The 23,105-nt window shown below is 35.0% G+C and overlaps 1 protein-coding gene across 5 annotated transcripts in view; it reads left to right on the plus strand.

Annotated features, from left to right (window-relative positions):
• LOC111870974 (complexin) overlaps positions 1 to 22,736 on the plus strand; it is a 765,449-nt gene extending 742,713 nt beyond the window's left edge. For 4 of the 5 annotated variants that reach the window (XM_023863668.2, XM_023863666.2, XM_023863667.2 and 1 more), the window contains 2 exons: positions 6,929 to 7,070; positions 13,810 to 22,736. In XM_023863668.2, coding sequence (XP_023719436.1) covers positions 6,929 to 7,070; positions 13,810 to 13,883 — 216 coding nt within the window. In that variant the 3' untranslated portion in view covers positions 13,884 to 22,736. The remainder of the gene's footprint in view (positions 1 to 6,928; positions 7,071 to 13,809) is intronic. The other variant, XM_023863670.2, reaches the window with a different exon arrangement.
• Positions 22,737 to 23,105: the final 369 nt, after the last annotated feature.

Genomic DNA, 23,105 nt, shown 5'->3' on the forward strand with positions numbered 1-23,105 from the left:
CGGTGTATTTTCTGACCAAAGTATTACATTTTTTCTTTATTTCTGGGAGCATTGTGGGCGCATAGGTTTTCATTGTTCTATTTTCTGAAATGATGACCTGAGTAATTTTCACGCCATTTCATGCTTTAATTTTGTGATAATAAAAGAATTTAACGAGGAAGGGGTGGAAATATGGCCTCATGTGGTGTCAGCTTGACAAACACTTTTTAAAGTGACTGACAAATCTGAAAAGGATAAAATAGACCCATTGTGGATTTCATCTAGGTATCTGTTTTGGAGTTTCTTACTTGTAGAAGGGTTAATAATTATTGTATTTTGTAGGAGAATGTTTACCCATTTCCTTTAGCTAAATGCAGCGAGATAATATCTAGATTTCCGGTTCCTGATTCCAAGGAAACAGCTACCTTACATATTTCAGCAGAATGTCGCTGTTTATATTGAAGACGACAATAAATTGTGACCACGCTCCGTGTGTTGAGCGCCAGGTTATTTAACGTTATGGTACCAATATGGCTGTGCTAGTGAGCAGTTAACACTTCCGGTTCACGCAGCAAATGAATATCTTCATTTGTTTTACGTCTCCTTGATAGTTTATTAATAAAAATTGCAAATAATTGTCATGTCACGACAATCTAGTCTCATTGATTTTATCAATCATGAAAGATGCTGAAAGCAGATGGAGCTGGTTTTTCTGGTTAAGATATTTTGTCCCTGATACGCAAAGAGGTAAGATATTGGCCCTGTTAGCATCAAGGCGCCTTAAATCAAGCCACAGGTTACCATAATATGTACTATTGTTGAAAGGGGTTGAAGACCGAAGACATCTTGAAGAGGATCTTTTGTATTGAGCTCAACCGGGGTCAAATTGACTCTAGTAGGGAGTCCGTTTAATACACATAGTGACTCCCTAATGGAGTCAGATTGACCTCTTTGAAGTGAACACGACGCACGAAGATCTGGCAACACAGCAGCAGCCTTCCTCACTGACGTTCTAAGGATTCCAACCGCCACCTGGGGCTTCACATGGAGCAGAGTGTACCTGCTTGCCATCAATTGAGTCTGCATTTTCAGTTACCATAACAGTCGATAGTTTACTTGCATATATCGTAACAATCTCTGTGAAATTGTTGTATACCGATACTGAAGTAGAAATGCTCTTGAAGTTTATACGCTCTTAGTTAAAGTAAGTACAGCATGCATTTTTATGTAAGTTCATGGAACGAAGTGTGGAGAATAGAACTACGGCTTATCCTATGAGATTAAGTGAACTCAGTTTAATGAATTTGTCCTGTGATGATAATGATGGTACAGGTCATTACGTAAATATGAAATATAAATATATGTATTTATATTTGTATATGTATCAAATGTACCGTATTTACGCATGTATAGGCCGCAGCACAATTTTCAGACAAATTATAGAAAAAATAATGTTCTTGGAATATTATTTCAGGAGTATTACACCCTGTATTACTAATTATGAATATATTTTTTTAAATGAAGTGTGATTTCGAATATAAGCCGCACCCCAGTTTTCCTCTTGAATTTTTGGCAAAAAATGTGCGGCCTATACATGCGTAAATACGGTAAATATGAAACCTGAAGAAATTCAGTTGTTACTGCTGCATACCGCGCAAGACCTGCTTGAGTTTAGCCTGTTTTCCAAAGTACTAAAGAAAGAATGTATATATGGCGTTTATTTATTTAATGCTATAAGCCGGAAGGTCACGAATTCGATTCTCGATTAGGTCATTCGTTTTTCAGCTTTTTTTTTCTTTCAGTTTCAATTAAATTCAGTTTCCTTCCACCCACGCTGTGGCCCTGGGGTCGACGCAACCTCTGACAGAAATGAGTACCAGGAATCTTCCTGGGGGTAAAGGGCGGCCGGCTGGCACGTAAGGCTGGCAACCTCACCGCCATCTGTGAATCGACTATGTAGAAAATGTGGGAGCCTCGACGTCTCACGACCCTATGGGCCTCCACGACCTGTTACAGGGATGGATTTACCTTTACCTTATTTGTTAATTTATTTATTTTGCATTTGTTTTGTATGGGTGTGAAAATGATTTCTTATTTTGAAGGAAGAAGACATATGTAATTTATCTGAAAAGAAACAAATAGGTCACGAAATCAGTGAGCAGGTTGAGCTGTGACAAGACGAGGAGCTTCTTAGTTTATACAGGTCACTTAATATTCTGAAAATTGTAAAGTTTGGGTGCCGTGAAGATTTGGATTCGAGAAGACAAGAAAGGCGCGTGGGTATATACGTTATGAGAGTGGCAAGTGGATGGAACTGGGTTCGGACCTTGTCCACTGCTGGGATTCATTATTTGCGGCGCCGAATCCTGGGGTTCTGTTATTTTTCACGGAACACGCCAGTGTAGCGGTAACACTACAGAATTTTATTCGGGAAGTACTTGGTTCAAATCTCATTCGGAGCGCAGACTATCCCGAGTGAGATGTATCATGTTTACCCTCAGTCCCTGCATACAAATTCCAGAGCAGTACCTCAAATAGGCCACGACCGCTTCATTTCACATCCTTTCAAATCCATTCATTATCCGCCATAATTAATTCATTCCATGTTTTAAAGTTGGAAGCATTATCAGTATCGTAAAATAAACCACAGATATCATAAACTTTTCTTTTTATGTCCTTATGTTTCTCTGTGTAGTCATTTCACGGTGTATGGCGCCGTGGTAGTAGCGTATGTTCTCTCGCGATAAAATGTTATTGTTGTTGTGGTGGTGAAAATGGTAATAGGACGAGTACCAACTTACTCGCTTATTCATTTGTTTCACATACTGCTATTGCCTGCAACTAACGTAACATGAGATTGTGACGCCGTGTAGTCTGGTTGATACATACTGATGTCACTCATACTGTCCTGTCTTCATTATAACATGATTTTCATGCAGTGGAAGTGGTCCCAGAAACAACTGACTTTCGGCAGGTTGCGTGACACTCAATGTGTCTTATCGTCATAATTACTATTCGTATAGTAAATATCCATTTCCGTAAATTAGTTGTAAAACATTTATTTAAACCGTTTAGGGGAAAAGAAGAAAGGGCCCAGGATTAGCCGGCTACAAAAGCCCTGCTTACGGACTTGTCCACATGTAAAAGTTGTGTATTAAAACCTTTATTTTTAAAATTGCTTCTTTATCTCTGAACTTTATTATATCTAGCATATTTTAACCTCTCTTTATTAGAACAAGTTTTAATGTTTGCGGTTTGGGTTTCGATGTGTTTTGTTCAACGGGGAAGAGTTCATATCGCGCTGCTGACCTTTTTGTAAATAAAACAAAACAGGAAAAGCATGAAAAAAAAAAAGTTTTAAAATGAAAACATTTGTCAGTCTTCTTGTTCAGAAAAAGTGAGTGATATGAGCGCAACTAATTTCCATACATTTGCTTGAAGGGAAGAAAACGCGCCTTGAATAGGGTAATTCTACAGAGTACTGCTAGATCTCGTTACGGTACTAAGAAATGTGGAGGTAATTGAATCACAGCAACGTTGATAAACATTACATAACTGACATCGTTACTAAAGGAACAGGAAAAGCAGGAGCACGTCGAGTACAGCTTTCATCCTTGTTCAGGGCAACTGTATAACCGTCTCATAACGAGGGGCAACATTACGTAAAATTGTACACAAACTTCAGTTAAATTCCAGTTTATAAATTTTGGAAGTGAATGAACGAAATTAAGCGTGTTGTTCTGACAACGTGATATAAAGTTAATATTAATGGAAACACGAATGCAGAATTCGCGAAAAGAAAAATAAAACAGAGAAGTTTCATATAAATATTTCAAAGCGTAAAATGGCATATATTTTGCAGGAATTCAAATGGTTCTGGTGTCTACGAGGAAATGCGATGATTTAATACATATTTTCTTAATTCAGTTTTATATTTCCTCGTTTTATTACGACTGCGAACCATTATCGCTTACCCGAAAGTCCAACTCAGTCTGCTGATTTCAAAATCTCGGCTGGTTCAAGCCACGTCCAATCCCCATAACATATTTCCATAAACGGGATTTCAGGTTTCCAGGGTTTCCATATTTGGATCATGGTATCCGGAGTTCATAACATCCACATTTTCGGTGTAAATTATGGAAACAGTGTTCTCCTTCGAGACTACACGGCGTCGTAATGCAAAGGCCCACAATGTAAACATATCCATAAGACTCAGTACCGTCCTTCCATCTCCTTCTCGGTCTTCCAAATTACTTCTCCCCTCCCCCCCCAAAAAAGAAAAAAACTGCTGTGATTTCTTTGTGTTCCATCCGTGCTGCATGCTCATCCCATCCTATCCTCCAACATTTCTCAGTCCTAACACAGTTATGTGTGTTCTGTGTAAGAACACGAAGATTTCATTATGTAACGTGCGGCTCGTCTTGCTTCAATCTTCGGTAGGTTCAAAGCGTTGCAATTTCTGTTCTTCCTGCTTTTGAGCGGCAAGTTCTCGCCTGAAGTTAAATTGAAGGAAATTGGTGCATGGAAATAGAGGGAAACCTTAACCCTTCCAGGATGCAAACACCGCATTTTAGTAATACGTGAAATACGTGGCCTTACGCTCTGAAAGTTAGTAACAAACCATGGGAACTTGAGTTACATTTGAACGAAGAAGCAAAGAGTGTTAGTGAAACCAGTGAAACGCACTATCTTAGTGCGACTTAGTGTCTGACACGTTGTCCAAGTATGCAACAGAAATCTTCCTGTCTCTCCATACCCCGAATAAACTTCGTGCTACTGTTGCACATTGTGCTCTGTCCCCTCGGAGAGTTCTGCTGCCCTTTCTCTGGGGGGAAAGGGGCGTGTGCGCTTGGGAAACCTAAAAAATACAGGTTTAAAAACAGTGCTAAAGTAAAGACGTGTTTTTTATGGGTTACTTCAGGACGCTGCCAGTTGTTATACTGCATAGCGTCGAATGAAAGGGTGACAGAGGAGAGATGAATTGGAAAGCATTTGGAAGGGAGTGGTTATGGCCTAATCGAGGTACTATCTCAGTAGCTATCTGGAGGGACTGAAGAAAAGCACGGAGAACCTCAGTCATGATCGCCGATGTCCCTGACGAGTTAACTCTTTACCAACCCCCCCCCCCGATAATAAAGAGAAACATAATAAACAAAAACAAAGGCATAAGAAGGGGTGGTGAGAGGGAGAGCGGAAACCAGTAGAGCGTGTATTGGCGTGTACAGTGGCAAGTTTCGCAGTCTCAGTCTAGCCACACTTTCCGCGTTTGGCAAACATCCCTTGCTCTGCGCCTGCGTAAACAAATTCGCGTTGGACAAGACTGCACTGTGTTTGGATAAATGTTCTCACGGCGCTGAACAGTGAGACTACACTCCTCTGAGATGTGACGCCCTGTAGTTTGTTAGATACGTACCAGCATTTGTTATTAATTTTCTTCCTCTACTTTCAACCCTGAAGATGGAGGCAGTATGTTTCTTCGAAATATTGGTACCTATCTGCGGTGTCACATCCCAGAAGAACGTAATTCGAAAAATTAACTTGCTACAAAAATGTTCCCGGTGAAATAAGAATTCTTTAACCCTTTGCGGTCTCTGTATTTTGACATTTCTTTTGCGTGAATTTCAAAAGCATCATTCTCAGCGCGATAGTGAATTGAAACTAGATTTTCAGATGCACTCGATCCTACATAGAATCTGCCACATTTCACGTACATTTATTTTAATATATCAAAGTGCATATGACTGATTTCAGTCTCTCTCTCTCTCTCTTTCTTTTTTCCTCTTCCGAAATGTTAAGGTTACAGGAATTTTATATAGGTCTGTGTTTGAATATTTACTGTATCCGCTGACAACGATAACTTATGTTTTGTTGTAACTAAGCATTTGTATTCTAGTATTCAAGCAAGCTTAAAATATGCTCGTACATTTTTTGGAAGTTTTGTGTTCTGAAAGTTCCAAATATTACTAATGCAGGAACTGTTAGAAACACGTTCGGAAAGTTCCAGATATGCGGATGGAAGCACTGAAGGTAAGTACAGGTCATAAGTTATACCTAGAACTCCTTAATATTTCCAACTTAAAATTATACCTTTCATAATTTCTCCTGTGAGTTTAGAATATCATTAAATACGTTAAGACCTATTGTAAAGAAAACATGTGTGATTGATTTGTGAATTGATTTGTTGATTCATTCAGTTACTCTTTGATGTTAGACATGATGCACGTCAGAGGTAAGATACTGAAAGCACACACAGTCTGTGAATACTGAAACTAGCTGTAACAAAATTTTGGCGTTGAGGCTTTCGTTCAGAGCTCATTCCACGATCACATCACAGTGGCCCGGTTTCTTAAATCAGATTATGTCATTCCTTGCACGGCACACTGAGTGGTTCATCACTGTGATTCGGCCAATTAAATTACATAGTGACATTTCTTCCACACAGCTTTCGTTGGTTGTGTCTCCATGACACGGTTTCTTGAATTGGCTGTTGTCATTTCCACGCCAGATTAAGTAGCTGTACTTCCTGACTTTGCCCCCAGGATCTCGTTGTTTGTTAGTTGTGTAAAACACAAAGGTAAAGCTATCCCTGTAACAGGCCGTGGAGACGTCGAGGCTCCCACATTTTCGCTAGACAGTCGGCCTGCAGATAGCGGTAAGGTTGTCAGCTTTACGCACTGGCCGGCCGCCCTTTACCCCCTAGCAAGTTTAATGGTACTCACTTTTATTAGAGGCTGAGTCGACCCCGGGGCCATGGTGCGGCTGGAAGGATCAGGTAAATTGAAAAATCCAATGACCTTATCGAGAATCGAAGCCGCGACCTTCCTGCTCGTAGCGTAGTGCCTCCATCAACTGCACTGCTGTGCGCGTCATGCAAAAGATATGTTGTACATGTTGTCTATTGTTCCGGAAGAAGAAGCAGAGCGACTGACACGACATCTTGTGTTCGCAGTACAATATAAAGAAGAAAGAAGAGGTGCAGGAACAGATGCCTCAGGAGGAGCCGAATCCTCTGATGCGGAAGAAGAAGACTCCTGAAGAGTTGGCGCGAGAGGCGGAAGCAGAAGAAGAGGACGAGTTTACGAGTAAGAAAGGTTCAGGACGCACCCCGCACAATACCTCATCCCACCCTGCATCAGGCGATTCGTCCGGGATTGGGCGCACGGGGCTATGCTTCCATAGTTTCCTACCAACTGTATTGGCTCAAATACGACATGCAGTTTTACTTGTTCCAGAAACTTTACTGCGCCTTATATTCAATCACACCGCAAGGAGAGCTTCTATAGAGTTTAACACTTTTGCGCTCTATCTGGAAATATCTCAATGAATTCAGTTTTTAATTCTTTCTGTCGCCCACTAAGGGAAGAACATAACCTATAGAAGATGACTGAGACCATGGTAGTACAGAGAGCATTTGTCCCTAAAAGAGGGAAATAACGAGGAGTTCTAGAAGGCGGCATAATTGCAACTTTTCACCTGGTATTATGGATGTCAAATGAAGGAAGATGAGATTGGCAGAACATGTAGCACCATGGGGAAAGCAAGAAATGCATACAAAATTTTAGTTTCGAAACCAAATGGAAAGGGACCAATTGAGAGATGTAGGCATTGATTTGAGAATAAAGTTAAAGTGGCTTCTAAACAAACAGTATGTGAACACGTGAATTCTGTTCATCTGGTTCATGATATGCTTCATTGGAAGGATGAACTTTCAGGATCTAGTCTCTGATTTTCTTTGGAGGGGGCAGAGTGGCTATCAGCTTTGCGAAAGGGATTCAGTTCCACTACTTTGGTATGTCATAGCATGTCAACAGAAGAGTTCTCCTGCCTAAGGTTTATTTTTCCCCATTCCAGTGAAACTGAGAAGCCATAGCCTATAAGCAGACAATGAAACAAACTGGAACATAACCTCATCTCAGCATTGTTGACTGTCTTATTCAAGATTTAAACTTTCAGTATGATACCTATTATAAGAACATATACTGCACAATTTGTAATAGAATGTTAAGAAAAATTCTTTGAAGCAGGAGTCTGTGTTAAGAGTTTAATTGAAAATCTTTAATAGTACAGTAAGAAGATCATTACTGATGCCTAGGTTATTAGCTGTACTATTTATGATGTATATATTTATTTACTTTACTTATGTAATGGTGTTCTTAATTGCTAAGGTTTCTATAAAATTGATTGTAGGATGATTATTGAATAATGAATTGGAGGGATTTGAAAGGAAGTGGTCTTAACCTAGTTTTGAGGCAGCATTATGGAGGACTCTGGAAACCCATGAAAATTTTCAGTTAAATGAGTTTGTCTCTTGGTCAGGTTTTGAATCTGTGACTTCCCAAATATAAAGGTGTACAAACCATGCAACCATAGTTTGTTGGACTGTTTTTTTACTAAGTAAAGTTTACCAAAATCATTCCAGTCATTCACTTTTAGTTTGGAATTTTGTCTTCAAGCAATAAGATCTCATCAATAATCCATTAGACAAAACATATGTCACATCGACAGCTGATTCCCTCTTCGGATACTAAGAGAAACTTATGGAGTCTTGCATGAATCTTATTCCATTACAAATAAGTAAAGAAAATTATGTTTTTCTTACTCCTACTGTAAAGAAAAAGAAATGTTTTCTTTTCTTTGGAAATGAGTAGGCATTCTCATTCAGAAGTTCAAAAAGAATAATCAAAGTGGGTGATATAATCCGTCTGGTCATAGTGGGGTTGGAAATTTATATTTGTTCAAGAAAGGTCACATTAAATGAAGGATTGAAAACCGCTCTTCTACAGAATATGTGCTGTATGTAGCTAGTGTACAATATACAGAATTTTTCAGGTTTAACCAGTGTTGTAATTACACTTGAAACCGTAATGTTCGCACAAGGATTTTCCTTGTAGACCACAAGCTGCATTTTCAATTAAGGCCATATAAAATAAATTATATATTAAATATAAATTGTTTTAAGAAATAAAGAAATAAATCACTGAGCGGGATTCACATTGTTCATAATTTTTATTCTTGTTGCGCACTTTAAATTGAAGCATATCACATATCAGTATTACAAAACATTAATAAATTACTAATATATCCCTGTTTCATTTACAACAGTGGAAGGTGAAATGAGGAATCTGGTTTGTTGCATTGCTGCTGCACTACTCCTGATGACGTCACGCCTTGCCTTGACTGTATCGTCTGCAACAATGATAGTGGTGCCATAACTGTCAGATCCTTTGAAACCCAGCCTCAGGATTATGCTGTCAAAGCTGGACTTTTTTCGTTCATGTTTTGGCTAAGAAAAAAATGGAATATTTACTAAAACATTAATTCTTTCATACGTCATCGAAAATGTAAACATTTTAAATACTGCCAGAAACATATGTAACTTATTTATAAAAATGATGAAACATACCAAAGCTGCCCAAACCCCCAGTCTGCAATTTTGTAGTTAGTTATTTAATTATGCTATCACAATTTACTCTGTATAGTGTTGATCATAGGATGATAATGAATAATGTGGCACAGTTTACAAAATCAGAATTGCCAGGGGAAACAAGTCCTCACAGAAGAGACAACCTAGTGCTGCACTGTCCACCACAAGTCCCACATGACCTAACCCAAGAAGGAAACTGCCAACTAACCACCTGAGCTATGGCATGGCCCCATTGGTTTTTACATTTGAACATGTTTCATATCATATCATATCATATCATAGTCTTAATGCATTTATAACATCAATCATACCTTGTTTAGATTATGACACAGTATTTTCATTCAGTTACACGGCTGGACAAGTGAAAATTCATTACCCTACATATATTTATAATCAGCTATTAAGGATCAGACATGCAGAGAAGAGAATTGCTTGTTCTTATCTATTCCTTCAACTGTTGTGCAGTTTGAAAAACCACAAATATTTGTTGATGTTCTTTCAATTAATCCTTTAAATTCTATGTACAAGACAGCTTTATAAAAAATATCCAGCATTTCTGCTGTGTTATGTTATATTATTGCCAAAAAGCCATATATTCCATGCTGCGAGAAACACTAAGGATCTGATTGTAAAAGCAAACCTTGAATTGGCTCAGACAGGAGCCAATGCAAGTCATTTGTCATTGTTCTCACGATATAATCATGTCATTGTCGCTTTGCTATTGCTAACATGTCAAATAAGCTATGAATATAACAGTGCTAGAACAAAATAGATATGATCTATGTGAGTACAGCGTTGCAGTCAGCTATAGGTTTCTCATGTGAATAATACTGTTTTCTTGAATATAATATGCACTCCAATTTTCAAAGATTATATTGAAGGAAGAGAAAAGTTTGCAAATGGCTTGTATAAATATTTTATAAATAGAGTAAACAACCGTGGACATGTAAGATTATACACTTTCATGGGGACTGATATGCTAAAATCTTCTTGGGTAGCCAGCCATGTAAATCCTGAGTTAAAAACTTAACTTTTATAGATTTCCCCACAATATTTCAGCATAACTATGGATGTGTTACACAACTGTTGTATGAATCTTGAAATTTTGCTCATTTTGTTGATACTTGTTGACATATAGATAAAAAAAGTCCATTTTTAAGTCAAATGAAAATGACATCCATACTACACATGCAATTATAATGTTCACAGTATAGAAGAAAAGTAATTTAAAAGAACAACATTTTCTGTGGAGCTTCTAATAAACTACCTAACATTATTATTAAACCTAGGCATAGATGGGAAGCTAATATTAAAACAGTTCTTAAAACAGAATGTGGACTGGATTAATCTGGCTCAAAATATCAATGTGGTAAAGAACTTCAATTTCCAGAAAAGATGGGGAACTCTTCGGATAGATGAGCAACTGTTAATTTCTCAAGAAGATCTCTGTTTCATGGAATTATTATTTAGCATAATTGAACTTTTACAAAAATATTGTTTTCACGAAATATTTGGTGGAAAAATATGCACATTGTACTCAGGAAAATATGTAATATCATATTACTGTAGTCACATTTATTTTATTGTACTTACAGCTGTAATGATATTGGAATCCAGGAGAGGACTGCAATGTATCAGCCAACTGCCTTACACTAACCTTAGCTTTGCTTCTTAGTTGATATGTAACTGCATATAGTTTCAAATTACTAACAACTGAATAAGCTTGAATTTGAGCCACTATGGACAGAAGACAAAGTAGTACAGAAAACACTAACACTTTGCCCTATAGCTAAGATAACTCCATTGGCTGCCCTGTTTGGATCTTGTTCCAGCAATAAAGGTTAATGCAAGCTTAATGTTACCTAATTAGAAATCAGTAAGGACCATTTTATGGCATAAGGCCAATTGTAATTATCACATCCTCTTATAGTCCATCTGCCAAAGATGTAACCATGCCTTCATTTAATGTGTAATTTCAGCTTTTGTGGAGTAGCAGTGTTGTGTTTTGAAGCTGTTCCTGTGTTTGAGGCTACACTGCAGTCTCCATGTTCAGTGTAAATGGGATAGTTGGAGGGTGCAGACCAATATATGGGCCCTACAGTTGAAGTATGCACGAGGCTGTAGAAAGCACCACAGTCCACTCCCCACCCTTACTCCCATTGTGACACTTATGTCTTGAGCCACGGTTTTCTTCCTATTGAATAGCACCACACTTCAAACATGCTCCCTTACATTCATTTCAACACCTTCAGTTTCATTCATCATGTAAATAACTGCAATGCATACCAAAACAGTAGAACAACTAAAACACAATGTGGTTAAACCCTGAAAGCCAAAATTACGCATTATATACAAAGTGCAAGCACTAACAGTGAGAAAGCCTTCTTTAAATTTCAGTTAAACCAAAATATACTACAAGTAGATCTGTGAAAATACTAAATGTTTTGATATACTAGGGGTGCCTATAGATGGAGTTTTGGATTGGTGAATGGATTTATTGACCACTTATGGACACCACGTGAAACTACAAGTAATTAAAGCACTGCCACTGATCTCCATACTTCACAAATCACCACAGCACATTTAGCAATAATAAGAAGAATTTGTCTGCAGAATATGTGACTGGTTGCAAGGAACAAAATAATTTAAGAAACAGAACTGGAAGTTTACAGTTTATTTTAAGCACTATGCCTTACTTCTTACATCACATACTTTGTTGTAATCAAAAGCCGCATCAAAAATTTATAATTTTATGAAAACGTTAACACTATTTTTCCCCAAAGTGTTCCACTGCTCTAATGTTGAATTCTTCATTCTTTATTGTTGGTTCAAGTTCTGTAATTTCAAATAATTGTCATAAATGAGAGTTTATAACATCCATTGATAAAAATTGATCATCTGTATTCTAATTAGCAATTCTAAATTCTTGGAATGTTCATATTCTAAATATGTTTGTAGTAATAAAAATTACAATCATTAATTAGTAAAATTTATTTAAAATAAAGAGGTCTTTCTCCTGAGATATAAGCAGTAGTTTCATGGGTCTACACACTTAACAAAACCTACAGCACACACTGAGTCTTCTCAGTCTGCTGTGTCCTCGCCAATTATCTGGTAATGGCTTTCAATAATGTAGCTCCCTCTGTTTACATGTTCCACACCTTCATGTCCTCACTGGCTGTTGCATATCTCAACTTTGCCTTCTCAAGACTCCCGACTTTCATGACTACACTTCACAAATCACTATCACACACAGACGAGTGTTCCCAGTCATGGTCTGCACTATGCTGCCTGGTAACATGTTCCAACAGTGAACATTTTTCTGTTCCTGGGTTCATGTCCTCACAGGCTGGTGGATTCCCATTCCTCACTTGCTGGCAACCATCTCACACCAATCTCCTTCTCTTCTCTTCAGTCATAATGTTACAATATTGTCCTGTATCAAGCTTTAGGAGAATTGTGTAAAAGTCTCTCTTATTTACATATTCTTAAAAAAAATGTGGTCCCAAGGTTTACAGGCTTACACATGTTGTTCATCACTGTGCAGCTGCATTATGAACAATTGAATTTTTCCTAATACCTTCTCATTTGTATTCATTCTAGAAATTAATACTCTGCTGCCACATTCTAACAAAATTATCTTTATGTATTTTTAATCTATCTGTCACACCCAATTCTCTTATAAGTAAAAAACAGAAGACATGACTTTATGGGTGAAATCGGTTTTTATTTTTTATTATTACATGCTACATATTTTGATCATGCGGTGACCATCATCAGACGTTTCAAATGTTAGAATACATGTCACTGTACGTTAGTGTTTATTATTAATAAGTAAGACACTGATTTCATTGATATACTTGTGCCAGCAGTTGTTTATTTATAAGTGAATTTATTGTGATAGCTGGATTAAAAATATATACTAGTTGATATACATAACAAAATGCAAAACACATAAATACATTCATTCATTCATTCATTTATTTTTCGTTCCATGGATCCACAATACAAGTGAGATATAGGACATGTCCATACAGTGATTATAAAGAAAATTAACTTTACACATCATCATCATCATCATCACCACCACCACCACCACCACCACCATCACTGGCGTTAAGCATGCTGTCCTTGTCAGTGCATGAAGGACAGCATTATCACATGTTTGTTTTTGCTGTGTATTATTTGTATATATTTATAATTTGGGCTCATTGATTTGGAACAGATTAATAAATATTTTCTTCATACAAGGTTACATAAAGGTTATATCCATGATGTAACCAACTTACAAATTAATTTATCATTTCAGGAATAGCAGCATATGGCAACACTTCTCCAGTGCCTTGCGCCAAACTAGCCTTTTACATTCTGATACCCTCAATAACCTGAAAAATACTTTCTTTCAGAATTGAAGAACTCAATAGAGACACAAGTGAGCGAGCTCAAGTCTACAATCGAGAGTAAATGTGTTCTCCAGTGAGTTAATAGTGAAGGATCAATATGTAATGATACATGCTAACATGGCAGCAAATAAACAGTTGAAATGAAAAACTCAGTTATGTAAAGCCTGTTCACGATCATTTTTGTAAAATGAATTAATTTGATTTAACAAGAGACTGCGATATATATAGTAGTTCCCAACTACAATAATAAGTAATATTAAAATTTGAAGAGTAAATAATTTACATTTACATTTACTAAATAACCATGCTTGCCAGCTGTTAGTTTTTGTAGCATTATCAAAGTATATATAATATGGAAGATACATAAACAACAGTGCATAAGTTTCTATTGTGGTTTGTAGAAATAATGCTAATATAATGTAAAATTGTAAGTTAGAGCTGAAGACGAGGATGAAGAAGAAAAATATTAACTTCACTTCTTTGTACAGAATTGTAAATTTTGATGACTTAAGACATTTGTATGTTCTTACTTTAGGTCAAAAAAGATGATAATACAATATTAGTATTAAATAAAAGCTCAAATATGTTTTAACAGGTTTGTTGTTAAGAAATGGAGAACATTTTAAAATTTTTAATTTCTTTTGTAAGGTTTTATAAAGCTACAAGAATGTGACAAGAAGACTTCACCAGCACCTCGACATAGCAACTCTACACTTTCAAAATATGTATGATATCTTTTGTGTAAAAGTGTGAAAGGATGGAAGTTTATGTATCACATTTTTGTACCTTCAGTTATAAACATTTGCATGGAAGTTTTATACGATAACGTTTTCAACAAACACACAACTGTAACAAGGGAGAACATGTTAAAAGTAATATGGTCATGTCCTTAAAAGAGTTTTATTCTGCTAGACTGTAAATGGTGGCTCCTTCTGTTAGTTAGCTGAACAGTATTAAGCCTTTTGTAAATAAAATTCCCTGTTGATTATGTTAAGTTAGTTGTTTTTGTTATAAAATGAATGAATAGAATTAACTTTTGTAAGTGAAATATACGTAATACTTTGTAGCACCTAGAATTAATTCCCACTAAGTACCACCATATTTTAGAGAGAAAAGGAACTCTGACCTGCCATGGCCGGTTGGAATCATCCAAATTCCTTTTCATGAATGTATCTCTGTAATTTCCCTTCCTACCCTCTCTGCACATGACTCCATAATTTGATCAGAATTTTACCAAATAAGACAATTTCATTGTGTCTATTTCTTTTGTAATATATTTGTCCAAATTACCTAGGAAGAGCCTTTCCACATATTGTTTTCCTAGATATGTTCATCATTTCTGTGACTAATTTAATATTACAGCATGAGCCAAATTATGTCACCTAAACAAGTTCAATGCATACGTATGTTGCATCAGACTTACATATTTTAACATTACTATTGGATTGTCACTTTGAAACTCTAGTAATATATGACTTGATGTATACAGAACTCTCATACTAAATGGGAGAATTTTGAGTTTGAAATTGTCTGTAACCTAACCTTTCTTGTTGTTGCATATTCTTCCTCTTCTTCCTTGCTCGGCAGCTCCCTGACACAGCCAGCAGATGTTTCTGATGTACTAATTGTGATGCTATTGATGTAATATATCTTTTATGTGAGACTTTATTTGTTTCCATGTGCATACAAATGCACACAATATTTATTATTGGGTCTTGCTCACTTGCATATTGCTTGTCTCTTGTTCTGAAACTTTAATAGGATTTTAATGTGAAAAGTTTTTTCAGTTATTATTTTATAAATCAGCATTCGCTGTGGTAATTTATAAGCTATTCAGCCAATTTGTAAATTAGTTGACAAGTTAAATTATCAGTTCCATGTTCCAGCTATAATATCTATATACTTTAGTAAAACTCTACCAGAAATATACTGTTTCGACTTTCCCCTCACTTTTATAGGCAAGTAGAATCAGTATTAGGGAAAAAGAAAATTGACCTCTTGATAGCAGAATAATGTTAACAAAAAATGCTACTGAAGGATTACAGAATGCTCTTATACCTAATTAAGGTCTATTTATACACCACCTTCAATTTGCTCAGACCATTTTTCTCCATTATGATGTTGGTATGTTAAATTTAAATCACATAATGAAAAGTGATCCTGACCAGAATAATACATATAGTATATTATGTGTGAAAAAGGTATGTAAGCCATATGAAAATATGGGCTATTGAACAAAATTTGTGCTAACTGATTTTCATTATCGGTCTTCCCATGTGTCATACAGTTAACTGATTATGCATTCTGAACAAATGAAGGTGGATATTAACTACTGATAAAGATAAGAGGTTGAAAAAATATAGGATGCATGATAACTGAGGGGAAATTTTAAATGAGATGAGAAAATTAAAATGGAAAGACTTTAAGATATGTCTTCTTCTTGCTTACATGTGTCAATAAACTATATATATCATAATTTTAATAAAAAGAACTACAGTTAACATTCTGATAACTATCAGAAATTTTTAAACTTACCAATAGTACCTAATAATTTATTACATTTTTTTAATTGGTCTGTAGAAATATGAATTTGGAGATGAAATTAATACACACTGGTACTCCCTTTAATTACAGCATAGTTGTTTGGTAATATGATTTTCTTAAGCATTTTGCAAAATGTGTTATACCCTGTAATGCAAGTATCTGAAATATTAGCATAGCTTAGTATATTTCAATATATATATGTAGTATATATTTTGTTAAGAAAACATTCAGAAGTGTTTTAGTTAAGTGTAATATATTAATGGATTCAACAGCAAAATAAAATAAACTTGTGATCTTCACTTTCAGATGCTATATTAATTGTAATTGCTCTTAACCTTCACTAAATGTCATTAGTAGTGTATGATATATAGAAGTGTTTCTGATAACTTTGTCTGTGTAAATTAAAAGCTTGGAATTTGGGTGGATCAATATGACCATGGATGAACGCCTAGATGAGATAATGTGTTTTCTGTTTACAAGACTTAGTTTTCTGAATTCCCTTCAGTTTGGAAAGTAACCTGTTTTCTTGGAAACCATTTGATATTAACACATGGGTTAATGTCTTAATCAGAACAAATGATTAAAGCATTTAAATGAAATACATGCCCAAATTATGTGAAGTATTTGTAGAGAGATTCTGAGCTTCTGATTTAAATGAAAGATCTTTGAACCTCTGCTTAGTTTAGTTTATGGTGTAACATTTACACTAGATGAATTTTACAGAATATATGTGTCTTCTGAGAAGTTTTCATGCATATTGCAGGTTTTAGTGCTTTATTTCTTATAAGGCAGAGGCCTTCTGGACTTTTTCTGAGGAGACTGAATATTCCAAGTAGTTCATTTTTGTCACTCTTAAGAGTTAAGTTTTGGAAACATTCGTTGCTATTGTAAATGGTTCTATTAAATATAGCCATTTAGAAAGAACTGAAACAATATTGTGGGATTTATATCAAGATTTTATTCATCTGTCCAAAGATTAAAAGGAGGATGTAGTTTGCTAAATTTCTGTTCAAGAACTTGCAATATGCATTATTTGAATGGTCTGCAGTTCATAAGTAATACTTACAGCTGAAAGAACCATAGTGAAGGCTTAACCCACAAAGAAAGAAGACATGCTTGTCAGTGCATTTGCAGTTCATTAAATAATGCTCATTTCAGAACTCTGTATAATCTGTATGTTATCCTGACATGCAGACTGGTGCAAAAATTTCTTTTATTGATTAATTGAAACAAGGTTAAACTTTTAACATGCCAACCACAATGACTATAAAAAGTGTAATTATTCAGCATAATGTTTCCATGTCATAGTTACAGTATATTCTGCGTAGTATGTTTTATAAGTCAAGGCTCTTCAGAAAGTACAAACCATTCCAAATATCCAAAGAGACACTATGTAAATGTTCCCATGCAGATTATTTCTCTATTTCTTTATGTATAGTTTTCTTTTAGCACGTCACTTTCAAATTTTATGAGTGCACATAAAATATACTATGCAGTGTCTGATACACTATACAATAGTTTTAAATGTCTATGTGCTAATTTATATTCGACAAAAGTTAGTTGATAAAAGAAGCGAAAAATATTACACCACATTTCATATAGACAGAAGCCTTGCAATGTAGATCTCACCTGAAATGCCAACCCATGTATCATAAATTCTAAGTATTGTAGGTTATGCCTAAATATGGTTCTTAGACCATAGTAACATTGTACAAGGTGCACATTTAGATTTATTTACATATAGCCCTAGGTTTAACTATTTTAAGTGTTTTCACTCTTGATGTATTAACAGTCAATGTTTCTTCATGCTGTCGATTTATGTTTTTGCTGTAGATAGTACATCTGTAGAACTCGCCATGTAGAGGCATAAATCTGTAGAGTGGCAATGTCACCCTATGGATTATTAAGTAATATTATCACTTTCTGCTGATTTGACAATGTATTTCAATGAACTAAATACTACTGACATTTATGTGCATGCTCAGTCAAGTGACCATGTTTGATATCTATGAGTCAAGAGCTTACACAAATCAGTAACTAACTGATATATTTCAAAGAATACAATTTATAGTTGTATGTGTCAGCTTTACTGATTATGTCAGTGTAACTGTACCAAAATAATGAACACAATCTCTCAGTGAATTGTTGTGCTTAACAAACCACAATTACATTTGCCTCTGATATCATCACAAAGCAAATTGATTTCATTAAGAGTATATAATAGGCGTTTGTAAGAAACCATATGGTCTGAACTACTGAAACCATCATAAAATTAACAGTGCATAAATAAAGATGTAAATACGTGACAAACTGCAATCTCCTGAGATATTTTTCTCTAAATTGTTCTCTATACGTCTGAATTGGTCTTTCGCTCTGCGTTTTTTTTTCCTTGGCACTACAGCCCCAGTGGGCCTAGGCCTACCTCCATGTACTTCTCCATTCACTCTCTGTGCATTGTATGTACATTTTATGTGATGAAAACCTCATTCTGTTGACCATAACATATTGATTTGTCACAAGTCCTTTAAAATATGAACAAGTGATAATATTACTTTAATAAGTGGTCCATGTACACCCGGGCTCATGGTGTTTTGTAACGATAAATCCGATGTGGGGAAGACCTGAACTGTATTGTCTTAAATCTGATATGTTATTGTAACCTGTGATGAAATTTTAATTCGCATTGAAAAGATTGCACTGATATGTAAATCTATATGAAAATATAATTATTTTGATGTACAAAATTACCTGTGGTATGTTTAATGCTTTTTGATTATCTCGTTCAGGTTACAAATTTTGCATTTTTTAAAATTAGCATAATGTCTTAAAGCAACTACAATACACTTAGTGCTTCCCCTGAATTCAGCCTTATCCAAACTGATTCTCGTATAGTACGAATAATTCCGTACATGTGTTCCAAAAATTGTAGACTGAACCACTCCACCAAGGAAGGTAACATTGTGATAGACTACCCCATGATGTAATCAGCCATTTCCAATCCTCATTTTTAGTATTATTCCATGCAGTGACCTCCCATAAGAAATTGTATATACCTGTTAATTTCTATTCCAAAATTAAGTGCGCTGCTGTTCATATTGAAAGAAAAAAGGAGGTAGCATTTTTGAAACAAAAGTTAAACAGAGTTGAACTACCGTTAGTATTTCAGTAAGGACAGCTAAAGTACACATGTGTTATTGTTATTTAAGGTAGCCATTTCCTCTTTCAGTATTTATTTGTAAATACATTATTAAAATCGTTACTGCTTTGTATTAGCTAAGAAATCAAAGTGAGTACAGGATTGACATGTTTTCTTGGTGAAGTATTGACAACACTGCATGACATCACATCCTCCTTGATAACGTTAAGGTACCTAATTGTTAATTCTTCTATTTAAATGAAGGAAGAGCTATAGTAAATGTTTTCATACAGCACACACTTGTAGAAAATAATGGGGAGTGCCATTCATACAGCGATTTCACACCTTATTCCGGTAATCTTATTACCAGTGATGTAGTGTCTTAATTATTCAAAGAGGCCGTGGTGTCAAGATCTGTATTTAAAACACTGGAAATCAGAATATAATGGATATGTTACAAAATTATTTACATTGATATTGAGATTTTTGTAGACTCTTGTTGAGCTGTTATGGACATCGGTATTACAAGAAGAAATGAGAAGTCAGATGTGTTGATGTGTGTTTATTTAATTAAACTGAAATTTCCAACAACGACATATTGTTTCATGATGAATGACACAGATGAATAGCTTAATGATAAGAATTATGTATATTCATTTCTTAGTTTATTTCTGTAAAACTAGGTTATAAAATGCCCCTGTCATGGCTGACTGTCTAACTCAGATGTAAGGAAACATTTCAAACACAACACCATTATGATGGGTTAATATGATCACCTAATCACCTAATGTGATTTTCCTTATCTAAAGATATATAAGACAAAAGTCTTTCCCTATCTCTCTCTCCCTTGGAGATCATGTGGCATGTCCTTTGACACAACTTCTGATAACACAAAATATGTACTAAAGTGTATAATATTTACTACATTGTGGCTTCAACTTTCTATCAGAATTTTATCCCAAGATTCGTAGTAAGAAATATAAAAGGTGATTAAGTTAAAATTAAATGTGGGCCGTAAGTTGGTTATTATGGCATCTCTCATGCTTCCATTTCTAAGAAAATAAGAACATATTCTTCCTACCAAATTGTAAAGATAAAGCTTCTGAGTTGTGAAATTATGAGAATGAATTCCCATCCTTTTCAGATTAGAAGGAAGCTTATATTATTTTCCTTCATTGACACGAATTGACACAAACTGCCTCTAGCATTCCAATTAATAAACCGATGCTTCTCTCCACCTTATGATTTTTATGAGGAAGGATGGGAGGGAGGGAGGGAGGAAGGTGAGTCCAATACTTCCAGGTTGGCAGCATCTAATTACTTGTAGCATATCGCCCACCCCTTGCTTCACACAAATTGCAGGATACTTATATATCGTACTATTACAAAAATTAATGAATAATTAAAAATAGTCATAAGAACAATTAGCAACATGGAACAGTTTCACTTCTGCAAAAGTCAAGCTTTTATTGGTTTGGAGACACTTCAGCACGAATAAAGTTTGCACATGTATAATTCTTAACATAATTGTAGATAGGTACATGGAAGTTAATTAACATAGCCAAAATTACAAGACAGGGAAATTAATGTAGTTGCTAGTTTTAAATGTACATAAACAGAAACTAAGTACATATTGTGTCAAAATGTAATTCATAAATGTGGGAAAATGAAACTTTCAAAAGGAACTAATTTCAAAGACAAAGAAACATAATGTTCATATTGAAATTCTTTTGAGTAGTTGTAATATTGCATTCATTTATTCATTGAATTTCATTTGATTTTTAATGTATTATGATGTGACTGGATATAAGTCCAGTTGCTCATCATCTAGTAACAAACCAAAACAACTGAAACTTCTTTCTGGAAACATCTGAGGTACAATAAAATACACTATAGATAACTTTCTACCTTGCACAACAATTTATAATTTTAAATCCCACATGACAATAAGTTTCCACTTCTTGAATTAGATTTCGAATATTTTAAATTGAAAATGAAAAACTGGTAAAACAATTTTATTTTAATCTTAAATTAGCCTGTAATTTGTTAAAAAATGCATTAAATATTTTTCATCAAAACAAGAAATTTTTACTGTGATAAATCAAAACTAAGTTAAGCTTTCTGTTACCTTCGACATTGCATTCATATTTTTCTGAATCATCTAATGTCTGGTTTCTGCAGCCCTTCAGTAACTGAGTTTAGACAAATGCTATGAAAGGGTCTCTTTAGGATGAATGGGCAAATGAATGGTTCCAAAACAAGATGCAGATATTGCAGAATGACAGAATCATAAACACAAGAGAAATGTGTTAATTCTAAAGATAAAAAAAAACTGTATCATAGGGGCCTGTTTGTTTTAAACAGTTGTTGTTAATATATTGTTGTTAGTTATTGCTATAAGCAACCTTGCTGTGAACACAAACAGTTACTGAGGAATATGAATACTTACTGTTAGTAATACAATTGCAGGCCTGCACTGTTTTATAAATTTTGCGGGTCAGTTTATTTCAACTTAATACAGTATTTATATACATCACTTCATTTTTGTATGGTACTTCTGTGGATAGGTATTTGCTGTTGATGTATCACATGTGGAAACTATAGCATGCTGTTGTAACTTATATAATAATACAATTAGAGGAAACTTGATGGAATTTAATATGACAATTTTAGAACAACACGATTGTTATTTCCCCGTATTTTCTAAAGTTTTTTCGTTTATTTTATTTTATTTTATTTGTTGTTACATTGCCAATATAAATCCAAAAGTTTTCATTTACATTAGAAAATACTGAGATATTAACTTAGACTGCAATTGTGTTTCTAATAGCATGCTGTCCCATCACTATGCATATCTGTTATTTTCATCCGAAATAGTTAACAAGTAAACAGTTTATAAACACTAGTTTTAGGTGACATGCCAAAATTCCCTTACACCTGTAGAATACCCACGAAATTATTCGCCATAGAGCAATGTACTTAACACACAAACATGCTGCCATAACAGGTGAAGTAATTTCTTTACTGTATAGTCCCTTGGAATTGTGTTACCATGGCACTGGAACATACAGTTCTGTGGGTCAAGAATTATTCAAGGAAAGAAAATGGAAAATATATGTACATAGAAGACCATTGCAGTAAATAAAGCAAAATGGAAGACATGTTGTGAATATTGACAGGAATATACAGTCGCTCTGTTGAAAGATGAATTAACATTGAAAATATTGAAATTAATAAAAAACTGACATAACTTCTTGTTTCATTTATCATGCTCAACTCACTGTCCCTTCTACTCTTAGGGTTTCTGTATGTCCTTCTGCTCCATTTTCCAATGTTCTAATGCTGTAGTGTGATGGGCTTGGCAAAAGTATATTTATTTCTGCGCTAAATGAATGTTATGGCCAAAAAATACTTCAGAGTGGCGAAATATGTTTTTGAAAAGCATGTGTACCCCACTGGAGACATTTCTACATGTTATTTATAAAGGTGACTATTTTACTTAGTAGGACTTCAGTTTTTAGGTGGTAGAAACAGTAATAATATGTGGATGAAATTTTCTATGCTGTATTTATAGTCAAGAGTATGAGCCATAATATTCATTTATTTATGCTCGCCTATT

This window comes from Cryptotermes secundus, unplaced genomic scaffold (genome assembly GCF_002891405.2).
Source record: "Cryptotermes secundus unplaced genomic scaffold, Csec_1.0 scaffold1044, whole genome shotgun sequence".
Classification (NCBI taxonomy): domain Eukaryota; kingdom Metazoa; phylum Arthropoda; class Insecta; order Blattodea; family Kalotermitidae; genus Cryptotermes; species Cryptotermes secundus.